Below are 27,607 nucleotides of genomic sequence, written 5' to 3'. Positions count from 1 at the left end.
CTGCTCCCGCATTCAGAGGGTAAATCCTAAACTCCGCAGGGTTGGGTCCAGAGACAAAGACGACGTAAACCCACGACCGTCCTAAAAGGGGGAGAGCTAGAAAACTTATGTAAACGGCTTTCGTTAGCCTAGCCAGGAAAATCTCACACACAAATATACGGCCGTCGTCTCCCGGTTCATGAAACGTCCACACGTATATACACGTGTATAGTAGGGAAAAGGTTAACGCAAAGTCAATAGTGTGAAGACTCCAAGAAATGCATCCCTTGCACTAAACGAGGCATGAGTGTGCTGTGAAATAAAGTCAAGTAGTGAAGGGGTAGCACTACACCTTGCCACCCAGGAGGAGGGCAACAAAATGCTCACCTAACTGCTCTACCTACTAGCAACATCAAGTATTCAACCACGATTTATTATCTTTTTACAGCACCTCTAGAATTTTTTCATGAATATAACTTAATTTTCTCTGACATTTCCACAACTTCCCTGACCAGCATGAACCCTGTTATAGCACTGCAGATGATGGGCTGCCCACTTTGGTCTAATCCATTTGTCCAAATGTGAAATTGACAGCTATTTAGGAGCCAACAGTTTCCACACAAACTCTACCATACCTGCGGATGATGCCGCAGCGGCTGCAGCCACCATCTCCTGCTGTTGTTGCTGTTGCTGCTGCCCAGGGTGCAGGTGGAGGTGCGTGTGTGAGTGAGCATGTGTATGGGCATGGGTGTGCGTCGAGGGTGTCGTGGTGGGGACAGCGGGCACGGCCGCAGCCATGAGGGATGAGGGCGGTGGAGGGTGAGGTCCTGGTGAGGCAGGCGGAGGGGCCACGGGTGGTGTGGGGAGGATGCGGCCAGGCAGCAGTGGTGGTGCAGGGGAGAGGTGGGGGTAGTCAATGGGCGAGAGGCCAGCTAGCTGAAGGCGGACCATTGGGTCCAGCATGGCCGAGTCCAAGAGGTGAGGGTAGTGCAAGTGTGAGGGGTGAGGTGGAGGAGCCAATGAGCTTGCGGGGATCCCTGCAACAACAGATGAGCCTCCACTGTAGAGACATCCGCACTTGTTTTCACTTATTTCCCTTGACTGGGGACAGCTGAAGAGGATTACTTCTTTTCCATCTGAGAAGATTTCATTTCCACTATTTTACTCTTTCTGACATAATTATTACTTACAGTCTTAGTGCCACCAAGAGAACACTAGATATATGTACTCAAAAAGGGAAAAGATTACAAATTTTAATTGAGCCACAACTCATAGGAATGAAATGGGTAATTAGGAATCTTATATGCCAGTTTCAACAATTCAGCAAAGGCTCACAGATTCTTCTATCATGCCACCACAGAAGGCATTTGATTTAATTGAAAATAATTTAATTAATAGTAATTTCTGAAGATGCTTATAGCATTTTAAGGAGAACAGATGTCTTCCAAAACTCAAGTAAAGTATTACCTAATATAGAATTTTCTCATTGGACTGCTGGTAATTCCCCCTAAGCAGAATAACTAAACAGTAGCCTCCACCATTCCACCACCAATACGTCTTGCTATTAAACTGAATGTATGATGACTTGAGTGTAATGAAAATATGAAATAAGTGTAAGCCTCCACCATGATGCCACTGGGCAGCAGCCATACCAGCAACTTTGACAGCAGCTTGACAAGTGAAGGTAATGGTTAAAACAACAAAGACAGGCAATGGGAAACAAGACATAGGAGTGGTAATCACACATACTTAATTAACATATCAGATGATTGGGCACAACGCAAACAAGACACAATGCATTTATTTCATTTGTTAATCTTAACGACAGTGTTAGTGATTCATTTAATGGCTATATGTGATTCCAAACTATTAAAAAATATTTAAAATATGGATTAGAAATTAACACTGCATCACATATAGTTGTTTGACACATTAAAACTTAAAATTCAATTTCAAGTTTCAAAGTTATGGTGGGATCCTGGATCAAACTAAAAGGAAAATGGTGAATAAATCACAAATGGAATACCATGGATAAATCATTATGTGAAAATGAAAAGGAGACTTTGTTGCTTTCCACAGATTTATTTCGTCCGTACGACATGTTTCGAACCATAGAGGTCATTATCAAGTACAAAAATGATAATGACCTCTATGGTTCGAAACGTCGTACGGACGAAATAAATCTGTGGAAAGTAACGAAGTCTCCTTTTCATTTTAGTGTATTAATTTCCACATAGATGAGCCTAATACAATTGAACGAAATCATTATGTATTCGACCATGACTCAGGTCAGCATATGATGATGAATATTAATTTAAAAAACAAGTAACATCATTTATTAATAATGAATATACTGATTAAGTCATGGAAACACTTAATATGTAACCAGTAACTTTGACAGCAGTTTACTTCAATTGTGAGCATGACAATATTAAGGACAAAATATTATTTTTTTGAAGACATTAAGGATTAGATACGCACAGAACAATGGAAAAAGATTGATTATTGGCAAAATATCATTCATCAAAACAGCAAATGACAGCAAAACAGGAGGTTGAGTATTCAATGGGACTTCATTGGTGTATGCTTAAAATAAGCATAGCATAACTCAACATATCAAACAATTATATAACTATAATATCAAATTCAATCAAGAAATTCAAATCTTAGTCTCATGAACATTAGTGATCACACAATTCATATGCTGGAGAAAAAGCTTAACTAATTCCACAACCACTGTAAAAAATGTATTTAATAGTGACTACTGCACTCATAGTCACTGAAACTCACCAATAGGTGAAAATATACACATCAAACAAGAGTGAGAGACAACAAAGCAAAATTTGAATATTTATGTGGAAGTCTAATTCCATTAAATATATGTTTAAACTTAAAAGAGATTTAGGTAGTGAAAAAATGGGATGTTGGGATAAAATTATCATGGATTGTCATTAATGAAATGAATGACAGCCATTAATTTCATTTCTTAAGGACAGAAAATTTAAATGTAACAAATAAATTCTCAAGTTTGTCGTGTAAAATAAAAAGCTAAGTATTGCTGAATCTAAATTAAAACAAAATTCATTAGAAGACTGTGTATTTTAAAATAAATCCATTGGCATAACAAGTCACATGAATGAATACATGCTTTAACTTGAGGATAAGCTTTTTTTTTTTAAGGTAAATGAAAGCTTTCACGGCACAACATGCAAAGCATAAGAGTTAAATATGCAGTAAAAAAACAGGTAGAACTAATCTTACAGATACACACCATTCATGAGATTAATATTTATTTTAAATTGGATTGATATTATTATAATCAACTACAAACATGTAATAGTACAATAAATGAACAACATGGGCTGGTATTATCCAAGCTATGTTTGATACTTCACAATACATTCAAAATTAGCCAAGTAATATACACTGGGGAAAGAGATAACAGAGGAAATACATTTTACAAACAAATATGGAGTATGATATGCCCAGGTGCAGGCTTGTCTTTCCTATATCCACAATTAAATGTAATAAATCCTATATTTTGCCACAAACATTATCACCATTTGATAATCTTTTCATTGAATGCTATCAATACGAGGGTCATTCCATAAGTCTTTAGAAAAAGGCATAAAAAGAAATTATAATGGTTCAATTTTTAAAATTTTTTCATTATAGTACTCTTTCAGCCACATAAAATTTTTAAGCATTTTTTCAAGAACTTTAAGCCATCCAAAAAGAAGAATTTTGAAATCTCCTCAAAATAGGCATTGGTTTGGGCAATGACCTCCTCCTTAGAAGTAAATCGGTTACCGTCAAGCCATTTCTTCAAGTTTTGAAATTAGAAACAGTCACTATAAGCCAAATCTGGTGAATTTGGTGATTTTTATTAATAATTGAAACTTAATTCCCTAATTTTGGCTATTGCAACTGAACGCGTGTGCAACCCTGCATTATCTTGTTGAAGGAAGGACATTTTTGTCGAAAAAAGGACGTTTTTCTTGATTTCTACAATCTACAGGTCTAAATGCGATGCATCAGACTCTCCTGTTATCGATTTTCCCAATTGCAAGTAATCGGTGTAGATTATTCCGCATACATCCCAAAATATCGTTGCCATGACTTGACAGGCCCATTTCACCATCTTTGCCTACTTTAGAGCCTTTTCTCTTTCTGAATTCCATCGCTTAGACTGTTCTTGTCTCTGTAGTTTAGCGATGAATCCATATTTCATCAAAAGTTATGAATTGATGCGGAAAATCCTCAGGATTGCGATGGAAAAGCAGCAAAACAGCCTTTGAGTTGACCACACGATTGCGGGTATTCTCCAATGTGAGAAAACGCGGAAGCAATCTTGCCAAAATATTTATTACACCCAAATTTCCGTAAAAAATTGAAACAATTGTGCATTACGATATGCCTGTGGCCTTATCTATAATGTTCACTTTTATTCGTCTAGCACTTAAAACCATATCGTGGATTTTTTCAATCATTTTGGGGGGTAGACACTACCACAGAGCGTCCGGACAATGTTCATTGTTTTGGATGTACGGCCACGTTTTAACTTATTTACCCAATTGAAAATAATTTCAAACACAAGAGGGGATCTTCCATAAGCTTAATTAAAGTTAGCTTTGAAATCCTTCGGCATTAACCCTTTCAAATACATGCGTTTTATAACCGCACAAAACTCAATTTTATCCATTTTGATAAACAAATGAAAGTTGTTCACTACAATCGGCAACAACAATTAAACTATGGGATGGATACAGCTGAAAATTTATCAGCTGACTATTCACAAGTGCTACTTTCTACTCTGCATTAATTTTTGATACTACGAGAGATATTTATTGGAGATTCTATGGACTTATTGAACGACCGTCGCAATTAAAGAAATTGGTAAAAGGCAGATTTTTTATGAGCATTTGATTTTTTCCAAACACAACAAAATGAACGAATAAAAGGCTAAAATGGAATGAGTGAATGAGAAAGGCTTGAAGGGAAGTAAAAAAAAAAAAATTTTTAAGAAAAGATCTCCCATAAAATGGAAAGACATCATCTATGTTAGCTAAAACTCAGGAGAATATGATTCTAATTTGGTAATTAGTTGTGACTGGCAACAGCAAGAACCACACTAGGTCTTCCATTTCCATACATACTGTGTTCCTGGAAATGTGTATAAAACTCTTAAAGTACAGAAGTTGCATTTTAATTAAGAGGCAACTCCCATACGGTAAAATATACTGAGTCTAACCTTAACCCGCATTTACATAAATATAATAGGAAACTATGCTCAGACGCCCAAATAACTGCCTAAATGTTCGTTTGAATGCAAGAAATAACACCGATATAAGCAGGTGTGTTTAATGGTGACTGAATTCAAAATCAAATAATTCAACATAAAAATTCAATATTGCTTTTACGAAAAAGATTAAACTACCTTGCAATTCTGAAGAAAAGTCATAATTAAAATGTTTGATAAGGATATTTCTTGTAGCTTGTTTTCCAGTAACAAGTTGTTATGACTTTGCTTAAGAAAATGAAAACTTTGGACCACGAATACTTTGATAAGGAACTTCAGTGGTTGAAGAATTATGCTGTCACTTAGACTCTAGAGCAATTTTTAAATGATAATCTTTGATACATGGCTCCTACAATTTTTCTTTTCCCTTCATTACAACACCACAAACTGACAACAGTTTATGAAATGTTCCCAGTATTTTGGCTTCAGTTCAATGATCTTTCTTTGTAGCAACAGATTCCACCATTCAACACGTTCATAGTAGACTTCTGTTTCATCAAAATAAGGTTATAATAACTAGGCTTATTTTTTTATAGGACTCTTCAAATTCACTTTTACTGTAATCAGTTGAAATAATGAAAACAAATGTATTATTTGTTTCTTGTATTAAACATTAAATGATGCCTGAAGATAAACTAGTCCCAGAAAAATTGATTTCCATTGAACAACATAATTTATTTCTTACTACTTTCCTTACTTTTCCACAAATTAACACTATAGATATTTCTATTACTTATACACTACAATGTAGTAACAGAAAAAAATAGTTACTACATTCTATGCAAAGCAAAATTTTTTCTGAGCTAACACCCTCACAACTGAATAAAATCAAGGATTGGAACAACCACTGAATGTATCAGTTACATTACTGATTATGAACAGAAGTCAACAATGACGGTAATTTCATCCCAGCATAAATGACAATAACTATTACCAGACAGACAAATACGGACATACTATGATAGACATGGGATTGCGAACAATGCCACAGCCAGTTATTTCTTCTCATATGATATTGATGTATTTAGAATGAGAAAAACCTAGCAATAATACTTTCCTTAAAGAAACTAACCTCAACCCTTGCACACAGGTTATTCAACTTTTTGGTGAAATCACAAGCAGTTCATTTACACTTGCATGTCATAAAAATTAAAGCTATTCTTCACTCTCAGAAAAAATAGATCCAAACAAGAAATAGTATTTAAAAACAATTAAATGAAAGATCAATTAATCTGACATCTGTTCTCCAATAAGAATCCACAAACAAAGTGAAAAAAAAATTACTTCAAAAATACACCAACAAATCAGAGGAACATAAGGCACATTTTTAACCCTTTCCCTGCTGCTCCATCTCCAAAAACGTACCCCTCACATGCGGCAAAAGTGCTAAGTGCATGGCAAGGAGGTAGAAAAGGTACATTCACAGCAGCCTGTCATGTGAACATACCAGGTATGTACACAGCAGTGAAAGGGTTAAGAATGTAGAACAATAACAGCAAATTAAAATAAATACTTTTGTATATTCCATAAACAATATCATTTGTCACTTAAGCATTACACTGTTTCCCAAGAATTTCAGGAAGATATCAAGTCAATGCATAGGGTATGTAAGAAATTATCCGCAATATCCACTAAAAAGATCTATGCCCACTTCACAGCAAATAACAATTTTATCTGCTCTCATTATAGAGATCAATCATCTGTCCCAGAGGGCAAGTTAGCAATTATTATTCATTTGTAAACGATGGGAGTCTTACTGAACTACACCAGTTCGATACTGCACTATGCGTTACTTCTAAGCTCTTTGACTTCCTACATCAGTCGCAAACAAAATACGGGGATGCTATCCTTAAAAATTAAAACAGTTTTAAAACTATTGGGAACAAGTCTTCGATTTGGCTCATCAAAAGCAGGCCTAGCTATCAAAAATTGCCACTGAATTTAAACCTAAAGCTATGGGAAAACACTCATATACATGTATGCAAGAAACCATGACTGCTGGAAAAACGTAATTCAACATTCGACCATCTCTTCTTCACACTCTCCAAGGCCCTTCTCATCTTGATGGCACAAAATTTTTCGTACATGAATGGGACAATAGGCAACTTTCTTTGACAAGTAAGTCCTTACCTCGCTTGTTAGGGGTTGCATTCCATTCCCTTGAGGTACTAGATTGTATTTAGAGGCATAGCAGAGCTTTAAACAATGTAGGAAAAATCAACTGATTTTTTTGGTGCCTAATATCTAATTAAACAAAATTACAATCAAACTACATAGATTATTTTTCTTTTAGAGATTTTGATCACTGAAATAATTTTACCACATTTCCCAAAACTTGCTAATCTGGCTATGGCTATCCAGCTAATATGCTAGGCCCATGGCAATAGGGTCAGGGGGGAATTCAAGGGTCTTTCACCTATTCTACCCATTATGGAAGGAAAAAGGATCTGACCTCCCCAGCAAATTTTCCAGCATAGAGGAAGACTTGAGGTCTAGCTACCACAGCTCAAGGGTTAAGTGCCCCCTTTCATGTACCCTGATGGAATTCCACTCAGATGTTAAATATCAGACAGTAATAATTTGCCATTCATTCATTTAAGTTTAAACTGAATTAGGCAAATATACATTTCCATAAATCATACTATAAGACCTACCAGGCTAGCACACCTTACACGCACATGTTAAACATGTTCTCAAAGGCACATTTTTTGGGTAAGAGAAAAATTAATTGCACACATTCATGTTTTCTATATGTTATATTACAAGATTTTTTTCTATCTGACTATCAAAAAAGGTCAAAAGTTGGGTATAAGTGCTTAGGTGACCTTAGACACTTCCCTAATCGACAGTTTCTCTTGCATCTTCAAAATATTTATACCATAATAACTGTATTCTGATGTATATGATTTAAGTGTGTACTCTAGCAAACAAGTCTAAAAGCCTGGTTATGGGTACATTAGAATGTATATGAAGATGTGATGACGTCCGAATTTCAGAATGAACGTGAAAATTCACCATGCAACCACGCAAAAATGTAAGAATGCATGAATTTCTGAACAGAAAATAGAACCTGTACTAATTTCATTCAGACAATCGTACAATTTGAACTCATAACAGAGTCACCTGGCGGCAGACTACGAAAATTACACATTCAGTTCGCCTGGCTTGTATTGCCAACTCCTTCGTTTACGTGCTGCTCCTATAGTTATTTTGATTTTGACATCTTGCTTGTCTTACATATTTCACTGACTATTTTTGGCAGTATGTGCTGCATTTCAAGTAGAATTGTACCTGTCTTCATTGATAGACTTCCGTCTCTATCATAAAGACAGTCCATGAGTTCATAAAGAGAATATAGCCTTTTTATAATTTGAAAAGAGTACTGTGCCAAAACACTCTTCAACTAAAATGATTTTAGTCGACAAAACCGAAATTAGAATCCATGACATTTAGATTTGGCATTTCAGTCACATGACAATATTTTTGGAAAAATTCCACCTTTCTCCTGCAGGCAAATAAATAAAGGAAACAGAAGTTAATCATCCATCAAAATTGCCGGCTGTATGGTTTAGGAATGTGTTGTTGCACCCAGGGACTGTACAGTTGACTCCACCGTTTTTACTCCTCGGAAATGAAGGGTTCGTCCCAAGTATAATTAATTCATTTTAAGTATTTAAGAGAAAAAAATCAGGCTTCTAAACCAATAATTGCCAAAAATCATTGACGAAAACAACTGCCTTTTGGGTCATTCCATTTCAAATCAACCAGGCCCTGACATCCACCAACTTGGGGGAAGCCTGAGGGGCTGGGCATTGGCAGTCTACTATCTTCTCACTGACAGGAGGACCGGTGGGTAATCCATGGACCAAATGATAACATATGTTTCAGAGGAATTTTTGATAGGGCCTAAATTTGTACTAATACCCTTGCCGGCTACTGCTCCTTGTAAAAACACGAAAAGGGTCATTCCATGTCAATTCAACCAATATTTTGACCAAATGACTGTTAAATACACGGATTGATTTGTATGTGTGTTGGTCACATTATCAATGGTTCGCATTCATGCGATTTGTGTTCTTCTTTTGTTTGTTGTGATGTTGATGTTGACGTTGTTTATTCGATGTTTGTATTGTTATCTGTGATTGTATTTGTGGAGTCTGAGGAAGTGGATGAATAAAAGAGGACCAGAATAAGTTCAACAGATTATGAGACTTAAGCGATCGGAAGAAAGAAAGTCAAGGAAGTAAAGCGAAAGAAAGTAAGCAAAGTCGGAAAAAGTGATAAGGTGAAGTGAGCGACGCCGAAGCTAATAAGTCGAAATGGCAGAGGACGAAGCGGTACGAAAGTACTTGAAATTAGATAAAACGAATTATTTTTCGTGGTCGCTAACTACTAAAGCAATACTCCGGCAAAGGGGATGTTGGGAAGCCGTCTCCCCAGGGTATTTGCAAGAAGGCGATGCCGATGAGACTGACACCTTCTCATCGGAAGAGGTAAAGAAGAATGATCGGGCATTATCGCTCATACTATTAACTTTAAATTCTAAAACAATAGATTTTGTTGGCGATATTAATGTCGCACAATTTATGTGGCGCAAATTAGAAAAATTGTATACCAAGTCTGGACCCATTAACCAAACTCTATTACTTCGAGAGTTGATTTCCATCAAGAAAGAAGAGGATGAGCGTATGGAAGACTATTTTGCAAAATTTTTTAATTTAAACAGGAGATTGAAGTCATCCAAGGCTAATTTTGACGATAAAATAATAGCAAGATTTATCATCGGTGGTCTTCCGATTGAGAAATATGAAGTACTAATCACCACAATAGACCAGGGAGAAAATATAGATCTAGAAGAAGTTATGGCAAGATTAATGGCCGAAGAGGCAAGAAGGGAGAGCCACAAGTCCTTAAGTAAAAATAATGAAGATGCCGGTGACGTCACTGCTCTAACGTCTAGACTAGATAGAAGTATTAACTTTGGAAGCAGGAGAGGCTGGAATAATAATTTGAGGGGAGGCCGGATGAACTATTTTGGAGTAGAAGATGATAAGAATGCAAATTTTAATGAAAGAAGGTTTTGGAATAATGATTTGAGGGGAGGCCGGATGAACTATTTTAGAGGAAAAGATGATAAGAATGCTAATTTTAATGAAAGAAGGTTTGTATGCTTTGCATGCAAAGAGCCAGGGCATATTGCTCGTGAATGCCCATATTTTGAGGAAAGAAAGACATTTCATAAAAAGGATAGGAAGTACCAATCACCGAAAAGAGTAGCGAGATCTGCAGATATGGAATCATATTCTAGCTCAATTAATGTAAGTGAGAGTGAATTTGAAGAAGAAAGGCAACAAAAAAGGAAGGGTACAGTAAAGAAAGCATCAATGAAAACCATTACGGCAAAGGCTTTCATAGCAAGCATAGGCACTTCAATAAAGACTTCGCCTCTGGTGAAGGAACATGAGTTGGAGGAGACTAGTCGACAGCTTAAGGAGAGCGAGTCTAAGGCTGAAGTGTGGAGAAGTGAGCTACAAAGTCATGCTGAGCAGCTGAATGACCTTCTGGAGGAGCTTAAGCGGTCTGAGGAGGACTTGGCACGTGAGCGTGGTGATCGGGAAGCATTGGAGAGGGCATTGGATGTGGAGCGTTGCCGTAGTGAGAAGCTGTTGGTTAGGCTGCAGTCGGAAGTGGAGCGTAGGGAGGAAATGGAGCTACGTGTGGCGACTGTGCGCCAGGAGAGGGAGCTGGTAGCGAGGCACAAGAGGGAACGTAAGGAGGAGGTGGAAGATGAAGCTAAACAAGGCAGTGAAGCACTCAAGGCAGCGCAAACAGAATTGGACTTGAGACGCACAGAATTAGAGGAGATGTCAAAGAAGGTGCATGAACTTGAGGCCAGGCTAGAAGACCAACAGGCGCACCATCCATCTATCTTTGAACTGGAAGCTCAGCTCACAGAAAAGAATAAGAGCATCAGAGTTCTTAAGCAACGGCTGGGGGACCGGAAGAAAACCCCCCAACGTGAACTCAGATACACTGGTGGTCAGTCGTTTGATGGTAGTGGGAACATCTCCGAGGGTGAGTCGCTTGCAGGGGGAAATTCTACATTCCCATTAGCTCCTGTCTTTGACATCGGTGCGGAAGGTGGGAAAATGGAAAAATCTTGGTGGAGCAGTTAGCTGGAGGAGTAAGAAGCAGACATCTGTGAGTCTGCCTATCATGGAAGCAGAGTACATAGCCCTAAGTGAAGTGTCAAGGGATGTCACCTGGATCTGTAGATTAATTGAAGACCTTGGACTCGAATATCTCTGATAGCAAAACCTATTACTATCCATGTGGACAACCAGGGAGCTATTGCGATTGCTGAGAATTGCATTGTATCCGAGAGGTCCAAACACGTAGGCATCAAAAATAATTTTATAATTCTGGTGCATGTTAATTCTAAGTCAAACCGTGCTGACATTTTTACGAAAGTTTTGAACTCCAAGTTGAACAAATATTGGTGTCAAAGTCTAGGGCTTAAGTGAAATATGACACATTATTAATTTGATTTTTTTAAATGTGACCAACAAGGGGAGGTGTTAAATACACGGATTGATTTGTATGTGTGTTGGTCACATTATCAATGGTTCGCATTCATGCGATTTGTGTTCTTCTTTTGTTTGTTGTGATGTTGATGTTGACGTTGTTTATTCGATGTTTGTATTGTTATCTGTGATTGTATTTGTGGAGTCTGAGGAAGTGGATGAATAAAAGAGGACCAGAATAAGTTCAACAATGACATCCACCGACTCGGATTTTCATTAAACTTGCCACGATCATACAATCTGGTATGATTAGAGATTGTGTTCAATTTAAGCCTCCAATTGTCAATTGCTAATGAAATATGAGCAACTGACATTTGACTTCACTGAAATTTGGGCATGACCCCTAGTGCTGCAACGTGCAATGCAGGGTGATTTTTATTTTCATCTATTACTCCATTCCTGCGAGATGAAAAGGCATGATTTTTTTTCTAAAGCTAAGTACAGAGAGTCCTCGTTTAACGTCACTTACCGTTCCTGAAAAATGTGACGATAAACGAAATGACGTTAATCGAAACATAATATCCCATAAAAAACAATGTAAAAAGTGAATATCGGCTCCTAGACCTCACAATTCCTACACGAAAAAAATTTAGCGTATCATATCTGGGGCATTTTTTTACAATGGGAATGCCAAGCTACGGCATAAATACGAGTTCCTGTCTTCATCAACGACAATAGCAGCACTGACGTAAATCCTTCTCCATTTTTGTATCTTCCCGGGCGAGCGTCGCCTGGGCATCATCATCGCTGAAACATCGTCGCAGTTACAGGAACCAAAATTATTGTGAACACGGCAAAAAAAGTGACGACAAAAACTCCGAGTTCTACACGGAAAAATTCCTTGAAATCACTTTTTAGGATCCTGAAAACCATTATGTCAAGTAAAACCTTGCACACCTACCTAAGAATTCATTTTGCAGAAAATTTGCTAAAACCGTAATCGCAATTAACAATAAACACACCGTTTTACAATTCATTTAGACTGACTGTATTACCGCCCACAAAACGAACAACCTGCAACGCCCGCCGCTTCGCGTTTTTTTCTCGCGCGAAATTTAAAAGCCTTGACGTTATCGCGAAGCGAAGGTGCGATAAACGAATTACGGTCTCAAAATTTTTGTGACGTTATCGCGAAATGACGTTAAACGGGGTGACGTAGAACGAGGACTCACTGTAGTCCACAATGATTCCATGATTATCATTAAATATTCAACACATGAAGTAATTCAGCTGCAAAAAAATAAAGTTTACAAAAACATGTTGCTTGTACCATTTTTCATTGTCAGCATCCACAGGGAAAGGCCATTCAAATACAGACTCATGGTTCAAATTAAAGTAATCATTAATGAAAGAGCTAAGATCCTGATGAAAAAAAATCATGAGTACGGCATTCCTTTTAGTAAGAAAAAAGTACTCATTCATGGTCAAGGGAAAAAAATTATATCTTTTTCAAGGCACATAGAAATTACACAATTTAGAGGAGAGATAAGCTTATGCTCATGATTAAACAATATTGGAGCATGGAATATCTTTCTATTAATTCTCTGTCCACTTCTGGTAGTTCTTTGAAATAAAAAGTTTGGGCTGTGTTTGTGTAGCTCTTTTTGTGACATTCACAACTGAGTTCTTTGCCAACACTGCACCATGCTATCTCTGACATTGCAAGACAGACCTCAATACGAACAAGAGATATTACAATGCAAGCCTGGCTATCAGTCACACTAACATGCGTCACTTAGTCTGAAATTCAACCAGGATATCACTAAGGCGGGACCATATGAATGAGAAATTAATTAACTTCACTTACAAGGGGAACACACGACCTTCGGGTGGCCGATTGAGCTCAAATTTTCTGATTCGGTAGATCATGGCTATCAATTAAATATGCCGAAGCAAGACGACCGACTTCTCAAAAATTTTCAAGAAGGAATTTTCAAAATGAAGGCCAAAATGCAAATATCTTTGCATTTATCCTTCTTAAAAATAACCATTAAGCTGAGTTAGCACTATAAATATGACTGAACTATGAATAACCTTCATAGAGACACAGTGAATAGTTAATAAAGTAACACGATATCCACTCACAAAGAATTATTAATATTATTTGATCTACTTGATACAACTCCCCTCATTACATCTTCAAGGTTCATCAAGCCTTGGGTACTACATTTTAGGAGAATTTAACCACTCCAATCATAAAAATACTACTTTTAACTTCTTTTTTCCATTGAATGAAGTGCAGCCATGCTTTGCTAGGCAAGTTAAAATTTCCCTAGACAGGGATTCCCATAATTTGAGTCAGGTGCTATACTCAATTATGTAAACAACACTTTCTCCTAAGGCTTTTAGGTTCAAATGACAGAATTAAAAACCTATTTGTTACAGCAGTAACCTTTTAATATATGAACTCACCCAATCTTTCCAGCCTTTCTCTCTCAAGCTGTCCTAATGCTGACTGTGCTGGAGCACCAGGAGATGGATACAGGGCAAACTGATGTAGGCCTGGTCCTTGAGGGGGGGGTCCACCTGGTCCTAATGCAGCATACCTAGAGTTAAAAAAAGAATTCAGAAAAAAAAGTTTAAATCACAATGCTGTATTTTACATTTTAAGCAAATATTTGTTCCACTGATGTATTTTATTTCCAAATTTACTTCCAGACAATAATTGGAACAAATCGAACACACAATTTTGATTAGAATGCAAAAAAGATTACTTATGTTTTAAAAAGATGGTGGAGCATACAACTGTACACACTCAAACTGCACAAGTCACTTAGCTCCCCCGCATCTGCATAGACTTCACAAAATTTCACGATCATACACGCTCGTCCCTTGCTTCCTCCTGTATTCTCTCCAGTGCCTTGCTGCTATGAAGGCAAAAAACACGCTCCATCCCCACTACGGCCCCTCACCGTCCCATGCTTTCGCACCCCCTCCTTCCACTCGCTGAGTGGATGAGTTCTTTTAGTTCCCCCACTCGCCGCTGACGATGCCCTTCAACAAGTGGTTTTTTTGGCATTCTTATTACTTAATTTATTGATTAATATCTGCATCTTAGTTTTTAAAGTCGTATTAGACTTGTAACTTAGCTATAATAGGATAGTTTCCTTCATCAGAAAAAACAAAAGGCATTGAGTGCGAATCGTTAACCACCATTAATGTATTCATAATATAAAATTATTTGGTTTTAGAAATCCCAGTTTGGACAAATGTTAATGGTCAATTTTAACCTCATTTGAAAAAGGCCAGATTGGCAGCCATACGATGCCACTCCACATGACGTCACAGGGACCTAGATGCTATACGAGTAGTCAGGAGTTTTACATCATCTGAAATTACCATGGATGAGGCACAGAGCTCAGGGAAACATCTCTTAATAAGCACCTATTAAAATTGGCTAAGGTCAGAAAGTTTCCTTCATTTGATAGGGTAATAATAATCCTTATTTAAACCAAGTGCTACCTGCCAGCTGGGAACTTTGCTACCAGCTAGCAGCCTGCATCGTAGCGGCTCTCAAAGACTCACCCCAAGGTCACCTCACACGACGGCAGCAGGAACCAGAAATATGTCACCCGGGCTTTTCCCAGCATTCATACTTAGCTGTCGCATTTTTGCACACTTGAAAATTTTCACTTTTCATTTGATCGCGAAAAATAGATATCGTCGTTTACAAATCTAAGAGCGTGAACTGCGTACTCCAGGAGTAATAATCTTTCGATTTAGGCATTAAAAAAATAATAGGAAACCACCCTATTCTTTTGTGGTGACTTTTTTGCCAAAAACAACAAATTCAATTAATTACCACATGTATGTCGTCCTGATGTTATTAGCCATAAATTACACATAGTAAATACTTCGTCTCATTTTCGTCAAACGATGGATGCAGGAAAATTATATACATTATGTATACATCAGGTCCGTTTAAAAGATCAATGCGGGAACAATAGATCGACGTTCCACTGTACTTGGATCCTTTCCATTTGACTTTTTGCGTGCATTCAGCAATGTGTGCCATGTCTGTCACATCATACATGCACCACCTAAGTAGCAGTGACCAACAACATGCTATGAGAGAACAAAAAAGTGACACATTCTTTGGTCATTATGACTGAAACGGCGTGAAGGTGAAGTATGTGTTTTGGTCATAAAACCAAAGCGGCAGTGAGCATGTTAAATTTGAAAGTTAAAAATGAAGGACATGAAACTAGGGATAGACCAATACCATACTTCTTTGCTGATACTACTTTGGTCTAAATACTATAAAAACAATTAGCATCATGAACATTTTTTACCTGACTCAATCAGCAGAGAAATATGACATTTAAGACAATTTTTTTGCCGCAGCCATATGTTTTCATGATTGAACTCATTCTTTTAAAAAACATTAAGGGTTGCATTCATTCTTATAGTACAGGATAAGCTGAAACTATAATTTTGTGATGGTGCACAGTTAAAATTTTTACCTTCGGTGCAACTCCAACCAATGAGGGTCCAAGGGATTAGGCATACGAGGCTGTGAGCCTGCAGCAGCTGCTGCGGCAGCAGCGGCCGCTGCTGCTGCCGCAGCATTCTTCATCAGCTCCTCTTTAAGGCGCTCATTCATTATCTCCCTCTCCCTCAGCTCCCTGATTTCTCGCTCTCTCTTCTCTCTTTCCAAGTGCTCAAGTTCAAGCCTTGAAGTAAAGATAAAACAAGAGTGTGACCCTAATCAAAAGAGGCAATCCAATAAGGCAGGAAGATCACAAAATATATAACATGGAAATAAAATAAAGAAAACAAGGCAACACATCAATTCCTTTTTATATGCAATTCAGATACATAGCTGCACAATAGTAAAAGTAGCTTTTGAGACAGGACGCAGAAGGCCCAGAAATTGAATCCAGCATCCTTCCAGAATATGAACTTGCTTAAAATATTAGACCAGGCAAAATTTTTCTTCACAAAAAGTTAACTGAAAACGGAATCATTTCAAGGGGCAAATTTTGTAGAAAATGCTTCAAAAGTGCTACTAGAAGAGAATTCAGTGGAATATCTGAAGAAATTTTCAGTTGATGTACACTCTAAGTACTTTCTTTTAATACTATAAAGGCCATGAGAGAGCTACAGCTTTATATAATGCAAGATTGAACCTTTTCTTACCTTTCTCTGGATCCAGGCCCATACATACTATTCAACTGATAATGAAGCATGGGGTCAATACATTGAGCTGGAAGACCAAGAGCACCTGATCGTGACAATCCTCCAGGGGAAAAACCAGCATGTGGCCTTGCGTACTCGCTGAAAAAGAAGTAAGTATGATTTATTTCTTGCGGCCATTATATACATGCATGCAATTCATCTAAATTTTATGGGCAGAAAAGAAATTGTTGGCACTAAAAATACAACTGAACAGAATATATAATCACAACTTGTCTAGAGAAGTTTCACCATACTAGAATACTATTAGTATTCAAATCAGAAGTCTGCTATACACATATATTCAGAACAAACATGGTCACAGTGATAAGTAAGAGCCAAGTGCAAAACGGAAATGGAAGCGGAAGTCATAATAAAAGTCTAAGGCTGGGATATCTTTGCTTTCTGATAATGTATTTATGCAACATCTCTCCAACAATACACTGAATAATTGGGAAATTTCCACACTTACAGTCATGTTATGGAATGTTATTCAAGTATTGATCCAGATTCAAACTCGACTAGGACACCACATTGGCATTATGATATTTCACCCGAGCCCCAAAGCTTGCTCAGATTATACTCCACAGTTGATTAATCGAGTCCCACCTCCAATTGAGTGGCAAAAGTTCAAGATATCTACCACAGTCGCATCACGTTTTTGAAATAAAATGTCTTTCACAAAAAACTTTTTCATGTGATACTAAACTCCAACTACAGTGGAAGCCCGGTTTTGCGAGTACGGCTTTTTACGAGAATCCCATTTTTGCGAGTGATAGTCTTTGTACTGCCAAATGGCCTATGTTTTACGTGTAAAAAAAAATCGGATTTTGCTAGGTCAAAAAATTTCTCCCGCTGGGTACGCACGATATTTCTTGAGGGTGATGCACCGCTGAGCAAACATTAACTATTATGCTTTGTATTATCTGTTTATTAAACAGAAAATACAAGATGTTTGTCAGATCTACAAAACCAAACGCCAGTTATGTCCAAGCCTTTATGTGATTTACGGCCTTGAGTACACTCTGCGCACTCCTATTTTACGTTTTTCTTTTGTTAGGTGCCGTTATCAGTGGGAGGGGAATGGGAGGAAGAAGACAGTGGGAGAGGGATATGTGTTAATGTTCGAATATATTTGTCATTGTATAAAATGAAACAAAGCCTTATGCTGCTCTAAAAATAAAAATTCATCCCTTACACCACGTTTTTGTTTTCTTTGGTGATTCCTAATTTCACAGGTAATTATTGTTATTCATACCGCACGGGCCCTGGAGATGGCAGTACTTTAGCATAGCACGAAAAATGTCATGGTGCCCAGGGTGCCTTCACAGTTTGGCGCTGCTTTGATGCCGCGGCTAGCGAGCCAATCAGAGCCTGTCTTTGACAATTGAGTGGGTGAGAAGCCAAGCGGTACAAGTGATTTCTTTTTTCTACCCAGAGTTAGGTAGAGGATATTAGGTATACAAAACAAATGAGATCAATTAGATGTTTAGTATTGCATTACATTTTCCACTCGATGTCCGCACAGAGCAGAGACTCACTCGTATCCCATGGCAACGTTAAATATAAATGTTAACCCTACAATACGTTACAATCACTGAGGTGCATAGATTAGCATAACACATACCAGTCAATGGTATCACAAGCTAAATACAACGTGAGAGCTCCTTGCTGGTTACTACGGTTGTTTAAATTCCACTTTATACTTTATAATTTTGCCCTCATGATGTGCTCAGCTGAAGCTAATAAGATAACATGCCTGGGACTATCTGTTTGAACAACAGTTATCATAAATAAATGTTCCTGATAACTTTTCACTAGAGATGGGTCGAATAGCAGATTTCTCGAATTCGAATATCGAATTCGAATATTAAATCATAGCTCGAATATTCGAATACCTCGAATTTCGAATACCTCGAATACTAAATGATGAATGCTGGAATGTTTGACTCGGTTGCCTATGCAGCAGGCAACACAAGATTTAGGGGAGTAATTTTGATTTCCTTAAAATGATTCGAACAGGAATTTAGCTGATTAATGAATAATTTAATTTTATGGAAACAATTGGGCATATAATTAATTCAACTAACATCGCTTTACCCCCACTCCTGCTGCCAAGTGCTAGCTGACAATCTGAGGCATTTTGCAAAATACAAGCTCTTTTCCACCGGATTTTCTTCAATTATTTTCAGTCCATCTTTGGGAGTTCTCACGAGATAAGAAGAGGAATTGGAATTGCTATCAGGGAGAAACCAAATATTCTGAGAAAATATCCTTTTGTCTGTGACTGTAACAATAAAGATTTATAGCACCACTCATAAATTGTAACTTGATATATGTTTTCGGAAAAAAATACCGCATCAACTTCCGAGAAGCTCTGCTGCTCATATCGAGTTTCGCCAGAATGCTAAGTCTCCCTCGTATTTTGACATTTATTTCTTTGCGTAAAATGCTTAAATAAACTCAGAAATACGTCGTGTTTGGTCTTGTTCTTTTTGAAATTACGCGCACATTACTAATATTTCAATTCAATAAAGGTGTAACATCAATTGACGAAAGTCATTCTTAGACACCCTTTGTGCTAATAGATGACTCATGCAGCGGTTGACCTCCACAGAAATGGGGAACTTCGAAGCTGGTAGGAAAAAAAAAGGTCAGTGGGGGAGGAAAGGGAGGGCCCGAAACACGTTTCTATTGTTCTCGCGTATTTTTTCGAAGCTAAGGTCTTCGTAATATGATCCCTGCGGGAGCTGTGACCTTTTTTTTATTTTGAAGAAGAGGAAAGCCTCAGAGGGGGGGCTAGTGCTGAATGGAGAGGGATACCGGACCTTGGGAAATGCGCTAATGTAAGTATCTCACGGTACTCCCACAGCAGTTGACCTCCAGAAATGGGGAACTTCGAAGCAGGTAGCCAGAAAAAGGTCAGTGGGTGAGAAAAGGGGGGAGGGCGTGAAACACGTTTTTATTGTTCTCGTAACTCGATATTTTTTTCGAAGCAGGGGTCTTCGTAATGCGATCCCTGCGCGAGCTGGGACCTTTTGTTTGATTTCGGAGAAGAGGAAAGCGTCAGAGTGGTTGAGGCGAGTGCTGAATGGAGGGGGATAGAGGATCGTGGGAAATGCCCTAAGGTTGCTATCCCACGGCACTGAGTTTCTCCTGGTGGGGGGAATCGGGGATTTTCGGATTTTTTCACCCGACTATTTTCGGTCCCCCTCGTCGAACACTTTTCACCGCTAAAATCCACGGAATTGATGCAATTCGTCAGCTTGCGTAAAACGGCGCTGCGAGCACTAAATGACTACAGTTCTCTACATTTTTTCGAGTCACTACCAACGACGTGCGTGCGACAGTGTATGACGCGAAATTCAAAGTATTCGAGGTATTCGAGGCGGTACTTTTCGCATAACTATTCGAAATCTCGAATATCGAATACTTACTAGTATTCGAGGTATTCGAGTATTCGCGGATACTATTCGCACATCTCTACTTTTCACATAACTCATGTTCACTGAGCGTATTTCATTTGATATTTTACTAGTGTAAATAAAAATCATCGGCACTACTTTGCGGGAGGTTATTGAATTTGAGTAACAGAAACTGCTAGGAATAGATCCCTTGCAGGAAATATCTTCGACCACCGCATCATGCTGTATTTCAGTGAACGTTTCAGCCAATTTTCCCAACTGATGGATTTACTGGTTAACATTCGAAAACTGGACAAAACTGATATTATCGTCTTAACATATTCCCAAAATTATCCAAAAACTTCCACCGCATACCAAATATATTGATTCCGACTAGTTGTACTGTTTTAACAGATTTATTTGGCGATCAAAAAATATAAGAACGGGAATAAAATCTCCGAAACTTGAGGAATTAATATTTTATATGATTGAAAAGGTCAAAAGGAAAATTTATATAAGTTGACACTCAACCAGAATGTGCCTTATAATGACTCTATACCTGTTTAACTTCGTTAAATATTATAGAAACAAAAGAAAAACTGTTAATACCAATGATTATGGGACTTCGGTGAGTTAATTCAACACCGGATGCAACAAGCGCTCGTTTTCACGAGTGATTTCCAAGGGATTATCAGCACTCGTTAATCTGGGCTTCTACTGTATGAACCGACAGTTTTCAATGAGCAGGAGACCATGAGTTACAATAGTATAGATGACTATTTTATTTAACCATTGAAAGTTACCACAATTACTCTGGCTCAGGTGACTTGAGTCAAAGTTAGTTTCCAAAATACAAACTCTAACTTAAATTAAACTTGAGTCTGAGATCCGAACCACCAAGGTAGAGAGAGGACTCAATATTGATTCCTCATTTATAGACGAAGATTGAGGTTCTAGAATACACCCCTGAGAGATTCAAATCCAATTTTAATTTAGATTACTGAAGATGAAAACTATGATGCTGAGCTCCTTAATTGCATGTTGCTGTCAGCATTACAAGCCAGCCTCACACAGCCTATAAAATAATTACAGTGGAACCTCGTTAAAGCGAGTACGGGATATAGCGACACCCCCGCTATTACGAGAGATAACCGATGCACCGTCAATTGACCCTATAATAAGCGTGTTAAATAATTCGTTTTTACGAGACCCTTTCGGTGTTGGCTCTCGCCATAGCGAGGGTTTTACCGTCGGAAGACTTTCATGAAGACTCCTTAACCTCTGTAATTGCTAGCTATCTGTTAGAAATGAAGTTAATGGAGTGCTCAGTCTCAAATTTATGTGGTAAACTGTCGTTCGATAAATATAATGATTGACGAAACAATGCTTTGCATGATTTTTATTTAGTGCGGCGCTTATAAATTGTTTGAATAGTTAGTCGTTATTTGAGTAAGGAAATTTAGTGATGCAAAAATCGCCTTTCGTCTGGATTTATGCTTACGTTTATCGTATAGATGTTTATCTGTCGCCGCACCACTCCTGTTCCTGTATATCTGTTCGCAACAGGTATATTGGCTATTATTTGCTCCACCTCCGGTAAAGCGACAATTCGCTATAGCGAGTGTTTAATAGTGCACCGTGGGGTGTCGTTATATCGAGGTTGCACTGTAGTATGGACCAATTATAAACGGCTATAATTACCTTAACTGCCGTAAGGCAGGTGTGTCAGGATATGCTTGTCTAGGAGCAAATCTGTCGTATGGTGAAGTAACAGTTTCAATGGGTCCCCCACCAACACTGCCTCCACCACTGCTACTGCCTCCTCCACCCCTGGAAGGAGCCTTAGGGGTGTCTGGCTTGTCAGGGGTGACCGCTTTCCTCTGTAGAGCAACGGATACAGTTACAAACAGCTCCATTCACAGTAATCATAAAATTCAGACTTTAAGCGCATATTTAAACATATTTAAGATGACATGGAAAATAGAATTTTTGATAAAATTTTATTTTATATATTTATACTTGTTGGGATCCAGGTGCCGGCCGAGACAGTCTACTGAGGCGGCTGACTAACGCAGAGCCTGTGCGTCATCGCCTGCTGTTCGTATGAAAGGCCGTAGCGCGGCATGACAGGGAGCAGTCTACAAATCAACGTCTTCCCTCGATGTAACTCAGAGACAATAAATTGTTAAACCCGGAGTTGGTGTTTTTATAATTAAGAGAACGCTACAATACTTATATTGAAGATAAATGTTAAAAAGGTGTTTTTCTTTCAAAGAGGATGAGTTCAGGAATTAAAATTTTATGAACAGACGATTAGAAAAATGACATAATTTTTCAGCTTCCCATACTTCTTTTGGAGACTCTGACCTAGGTTTAGATAATTTAGCTCTTCATAGTGGAGATCAAGGGACCTAGATTTAAGGACAGGCTAAATTTTCAAAACCAAGGTCTCAAAATAAACAACGAGCGGAATCGACTGAATTATTTTTCCATGAGGATGAAGGCATCACAATTTCATAAAGTATACCATTAGTACTCACGGATACGCAGAATTAATGTTTCCTGGATCCATTAACAATTCCACAATTCACAAAGACAGGAAAAATGCAAACATCCAACAATATGACTCACAGCTTGTGCAGCAGCAGAGTGGGCAACTTGAGCAGCAGCTTGAGCCTGAGCTTGTGCAGCTCTCTCTCGCTCCTCCCTCTCTCGCTCCACCTGTTTGCGCAGACGTTCCTCTCTCTTACGGGCTAATTTTGATTCTGGCACTGGCTTAAAAGTCAAGTCTGTCCGAGTACAGGAATTGAAATCTCCACGATTCCAGTGACGAAGGAAACTACAAAAAAAGAAGAAATCAGAAATAAGGATCTCTGATTAACACATTCAGGGGACACATTTTCACAGTCTAATTCATAATGAAATAACTATGGCTACATATTACACCAAAGGTTTTTTTCTGAATTAGCTCACTAAATTAGCAAATGGAGAATCACTAGTTACTACAAGTACATACCACATACTGGATGGAACAATAATATCCAATGAAAAGATAATGCATTCCACACACTATTTTTAAATAATTTAAAATCTTGTTAATTTCCATACAAAGGAATCAATAAATTTGACTTCAAAATATACATGTGGTTTGAATTCAATGTCCTTTCCAACTCATGCATCAAACGAGTTAGTTTGCATGGGTAAGAGTGAAGCCTCCCCAGAGTAAAACACAGAGATGGAAAGATAAATGAATCAGGGAAGGGGCTCCAGCCCTCACCCTGAATCACCCTACTACCACTGAGATGTTTTCTTTCCAAAAATAATCAGAAATACCTTAATAGTACAAATTTCCCAAAAAAACTATTACAGTGGAGAAATCTCTACTCAGCAGCCACTTCTATATGAGGCCACTTCACCTTGAAACCAAATATAGTTCCCATTGCAGCAATCTAATTCATACCTCTTTTGAGCAACAACCTTCTTCGATGTCCAGAGATAAATTTTTAAGTCAGCGCACAATCCTAAACAACCAGTCACTGACCTTTACTTCAACTAAACACCTATGAAATAATGCAAAGAAAAATCTCTCATCTACTTTTGAAATAATATCCTGAGGAGAGTCTGAGTAAAGGTAAATCCTCGCATTCTTATTATACCACTTTCTTGAAAGCTCAAATTTTTTCTATATCACCTGCTGTGCCCTGCAACCAGTACATAATTTTTTATCCACACTCCTAGACATACCCCATTACCTAGAAATTTGAGAACCAGCAAAAACTCACATGGCGCTTTGACTGCGGTGGCATTCTGAATCCTCTATCTTGGGCTCTGGACTGGGTCCACGGGGGACATGAGTAGGACTAGGCATCTCCTCTTCCTCTCCACTCATTGGCAAAGGAGCAGCTGGTTGTGACAGCTGTGAAGACGGCGACTGCCCCACCATGTCTGGCACCTCCGATGGCTTCATGTCCTCATGATGGAGTGGGGGCAAGCCAGGGTGTCGAAGGGGATGGTGGTGATGGTGGCCATGGGAGGGGTGCATCTGCTGCTGGGGGGAAACCTGGGGGTGTGGATGTTGGAGGTGCGGGTGGTGTGGATGGATGGGAGGGGGAGCACCAGGCATGCCAGGGTGCTGTGGAGGCTGCTGTGGGTGGTGGTGGTGGTGGGGGGAGTGGTGATGGTGGTGGTGTGGGTGGTGATGGGATGGAGGAGTCTGCTGAGGCACCGGCTGGGAAGGTGGATGATGCTGGTGGTGAGGATGCTGCTGGTGAATAGGGTGATGGGGAGATGCAGGAGATGATGCTGAAGAGGTGGCAGGGAGGGGCTGAGAGGCACCATGGGGCACAGCTCGGAGCGCATCGAGAGAGGAGGATGATGTTGGCGGAGGTGGGTGAGATGCACCTACGACGTTTGCCAATCCTTGTAGGGATGAAGGGGTCTGAACCGAGGGAGACGAGTGAGAAGGCGGCTTGTGGTGATTGCGACCCCCCGACTGCACTGCAGGAGACAACCGGTCGGCACCCTGGTGCGATGATGAGTGTGAGGGAGATGATGCCACTGTGACTGTCACAGAGTTGGACGTGTGGCATGAGGGACTGGATACACGTGACTTGGAGCTCTTGTGGTGGTGACCACTAGAGGATGATGCTGAAGACGTGACCGAGGTTGAGGATGTGGACATGAAGGGTCCTTGTGCCAACTGATGATGAGGATGGTGAAGGTGGGGATGGTGGTGTGGGTGATGGTGACTTGGCGAGCTCTGCGGAGGGGGATGCGGACTGTGATGGTGGTGGTGCGGGCTTGGGTGGTGATGGTGGTGATGTGGAGGATGGTGAGGCGATGCATCATCCATTGACGCACCCTCCCTTGATGATCCCCTCTGGTGTGGAGATGGCCCTGAATCTGTCGGCGAAGTTGCAACTGACGAATGTGGCGGATGTGGAATCTGTGGATGAGGTGGCGGTGGAACAGGTTGCATCCGTGGGGGGAAGGGGTAGTGGAATGGGTATGAATAGCCATAGGGAGGATACGGATGTGCAGCGGCGGCAGCAGCTGCAGCAGCAACAGCTGCATTGTGAGCTGTTGCCGCAGCATAGGTGAGGGAATGCGACTGCAAAGCATGGGCTGCAGTGGAGGCAGCCACAAAAGAGGCATACGAGACAGGGGGTGGCGGAGGAGGCAGACCAAGAGGGTGAGGTGGAGGGGGTCCTCCAGTAACGGGAGAAGAGTGACCTGAGGGCCTGGAACCAGGACGAGACCCAGGACGTGGCGGCAAGCCAGAGGGAGATGGTCCTGCATTACAGGGAGATCTGGGTGGCTGAGAAGGTATGGTTGGCTGAGGACCAACTAGAGGAGAAGTCCTGTGAGGTGAAGAGCTGGCACGCACATGCTCAACAGCCCTTGGACTCTTCGGTGCCCCATACTCTGGCTCCCGTTTTATGCTATCCAAAATAGGACCTAAGTATGATGGCTGAGGATGCGAGACTGAACTTGATGACTGCTCGGATGAATTCCCAGGTATGGATGGGACCATAATTGAAGAACTATTACCTCCTGTTTGAGGGACTTGTGTGAGCTGGGGTGGTGGATAACCTGGAACCTTTACCTCCTTCAGTGATTGTAGAGGATCAGGTATATCAGGAGGGCCAATTATCTCTTGCTTTATTTTCAAGTTCTGTGGCTCTGATTGTATTCCTCCAGGAGGCATGCTGGGAACAGACCCAACACTCATGCTTGGAGGCAGAAAGGGAGGAGGGGGACCATGTACATACGGGTAGCCTGGAACACCACCCACAGGAGGAGCCTGAGGAACAGTGATGGCTGAATGCGGAGGAAATGTTGGTGGTTTCACATCTCTCTCATCTGGTGGCGGTGGCCTAGCACCCTCATTTGGTACAGGCATACGAGGGCTATTAACAGAGGACACTGGTATTGAGGTGATAGCAGGTGGCCTATCATGAGGAGGCAACACAATATTACTCTCGGAGTCCAGAGATGGCTCAGTTTTTACAGAGGACTGCATCATCATAGGTGGGGGAGGATGAACATTCATCCCCATACTACACTTGGCATGATCAACCTCAATACGCTCCTCCATCTCCCTAACAACTTCTCGATCCTCCATTTCTTCATGTCCAACCACTTCCTTGATGACAGGTTCTGCGCACTTTTTCTCTTCCTTCACCATTACCTCTATTGGGGTACTATGTTCAGGAGGGGCAGGTGGCATTCCCACGTTCTCCTCCTTAATACTATCCACAACCTCCTCTTTTACCTGTACCTTCTCCTTCATCACTGGAGGTTCAGATGCCTCTTTGTTTAGCTCACTGGATTCACTGACTGGAGGTGGAGGCAGGGGAGGAGGAGGTGGAGGAGGCTGATGATTGGGAGGCGGAAACACTGGAACAGTTATTGGGGGGATATGCGGAACTTGCACTGAAGGTAGAGGGGAGGTTGAGCGTGAACTAGCTGCTTCCCCTTCCGCTTCTCCCTCCTCATCCACTGATGCACTATCAGACGTTGCACTCTCCCCAGGACTCTGCAACAATTAAAATATGTATAACTTATCTGGTGCTTATAGATCTTATGAATAACCATCATTCTAAAGACCTGTTTACACGATACATTAACATGTACGAGTTTATGCCCGTTTGCATGAATGATTTTTGTGGACCAGAACAGAAAATGTACGAATCCATGAACCAAATTAGAACAGGTTCCATTTTCTGTGCATGCATTCACACAAGTTGGGTGGTTACATGGTGCATTTTGGCATTCATTCTCGCATTCATTTATTTACACATTAACCCATGCGTGTTAATGTACCATGTAAACAGGCCTTAATACCTGGGAAATAATGATACAAAATGATTAACTTATGAGATGGAAAGGTGACTCATCAGGCTTCTCATTAATTTGATTCAAAATTCAAGCAAGTTAATATGGACATTAGGGATGGCATTCCATAACTTCAGATGAAATAATGCTTAAGAGTACCAAAAAACTTTGCTTGCACTACAATGTTGTTAGCATCATCTCACGGCTCCGAAAGAACAAGAAACCCTAATGCCCACAAAAAATTCTGACTGCTACTTATAAATCAACTATCTTTTTGAAATTTACTTTAATACAAAGATGACAAAGATTACAATAAGCATTATAGAATT

General features: G+C 39.7%; 1 protein-coding gene across 1 annotated transcript in view; it reads right to left on the bottom strand.

Moving 5' to 3' along the window:
• Window positions 1–27,607, bottom strand: part of LOC124157537 (arginine-glutamic acid dipeptide repeats protein-like) — a gene marked incomplete at its 5' end in the record, with an annotated part of 71,050 nt that overhangs the window by 8,622 nt on the left and 34,821 nt on the right. The window contains 7 exons of the mRNA XM_046532353.1: window positions 615–1,016; window positions 14,275–14,408; window positions 16,326–16,535; window positions 17,002–17,139; window positions 22,143–22,321; window positions 23,073–23,280; window positions 24,224–26,979. Coding sequence (XP_046388309.1) covers window positions 615–1,016; window positions 14,275–14,408; window positions 16,326–16,535; window positions 17,002–17,139; window positions 22,143–22,321; window positions 23,073–23,280; window positions 24,224–26,979 — 4,027 coding nt within the window. The remainder of the gene's footprint in view (window positions 1–614; window positions 1,017–14,274; window positions 14,409–16,325; window positions 16,536–17,001; window positions 17,140–22,142; window positions 22,322–23,072; window positions 23,281–24,223; window positions 26,980–27,607) is intronic.

The sequence above is a fragment of the Ischnura elegans genome, chromosome 4, assembly GCF_921293095.1.
Source record: "Ischnura elegans chromosome 4, ioIscEleg1.1, whole genome shotgun sequence".
Lineage (NCBI taxonomy): Eukaryota > Metazoa > Arthropoda > Insecta > Odonata > Coenagrionidae > Ischnura > Ischnura elegans.
The sequence above is the reverse complement of the archived record's forward strand: the minus strand, read 5'-3'. Positions and strand labels throughout refer to the sequence as shown.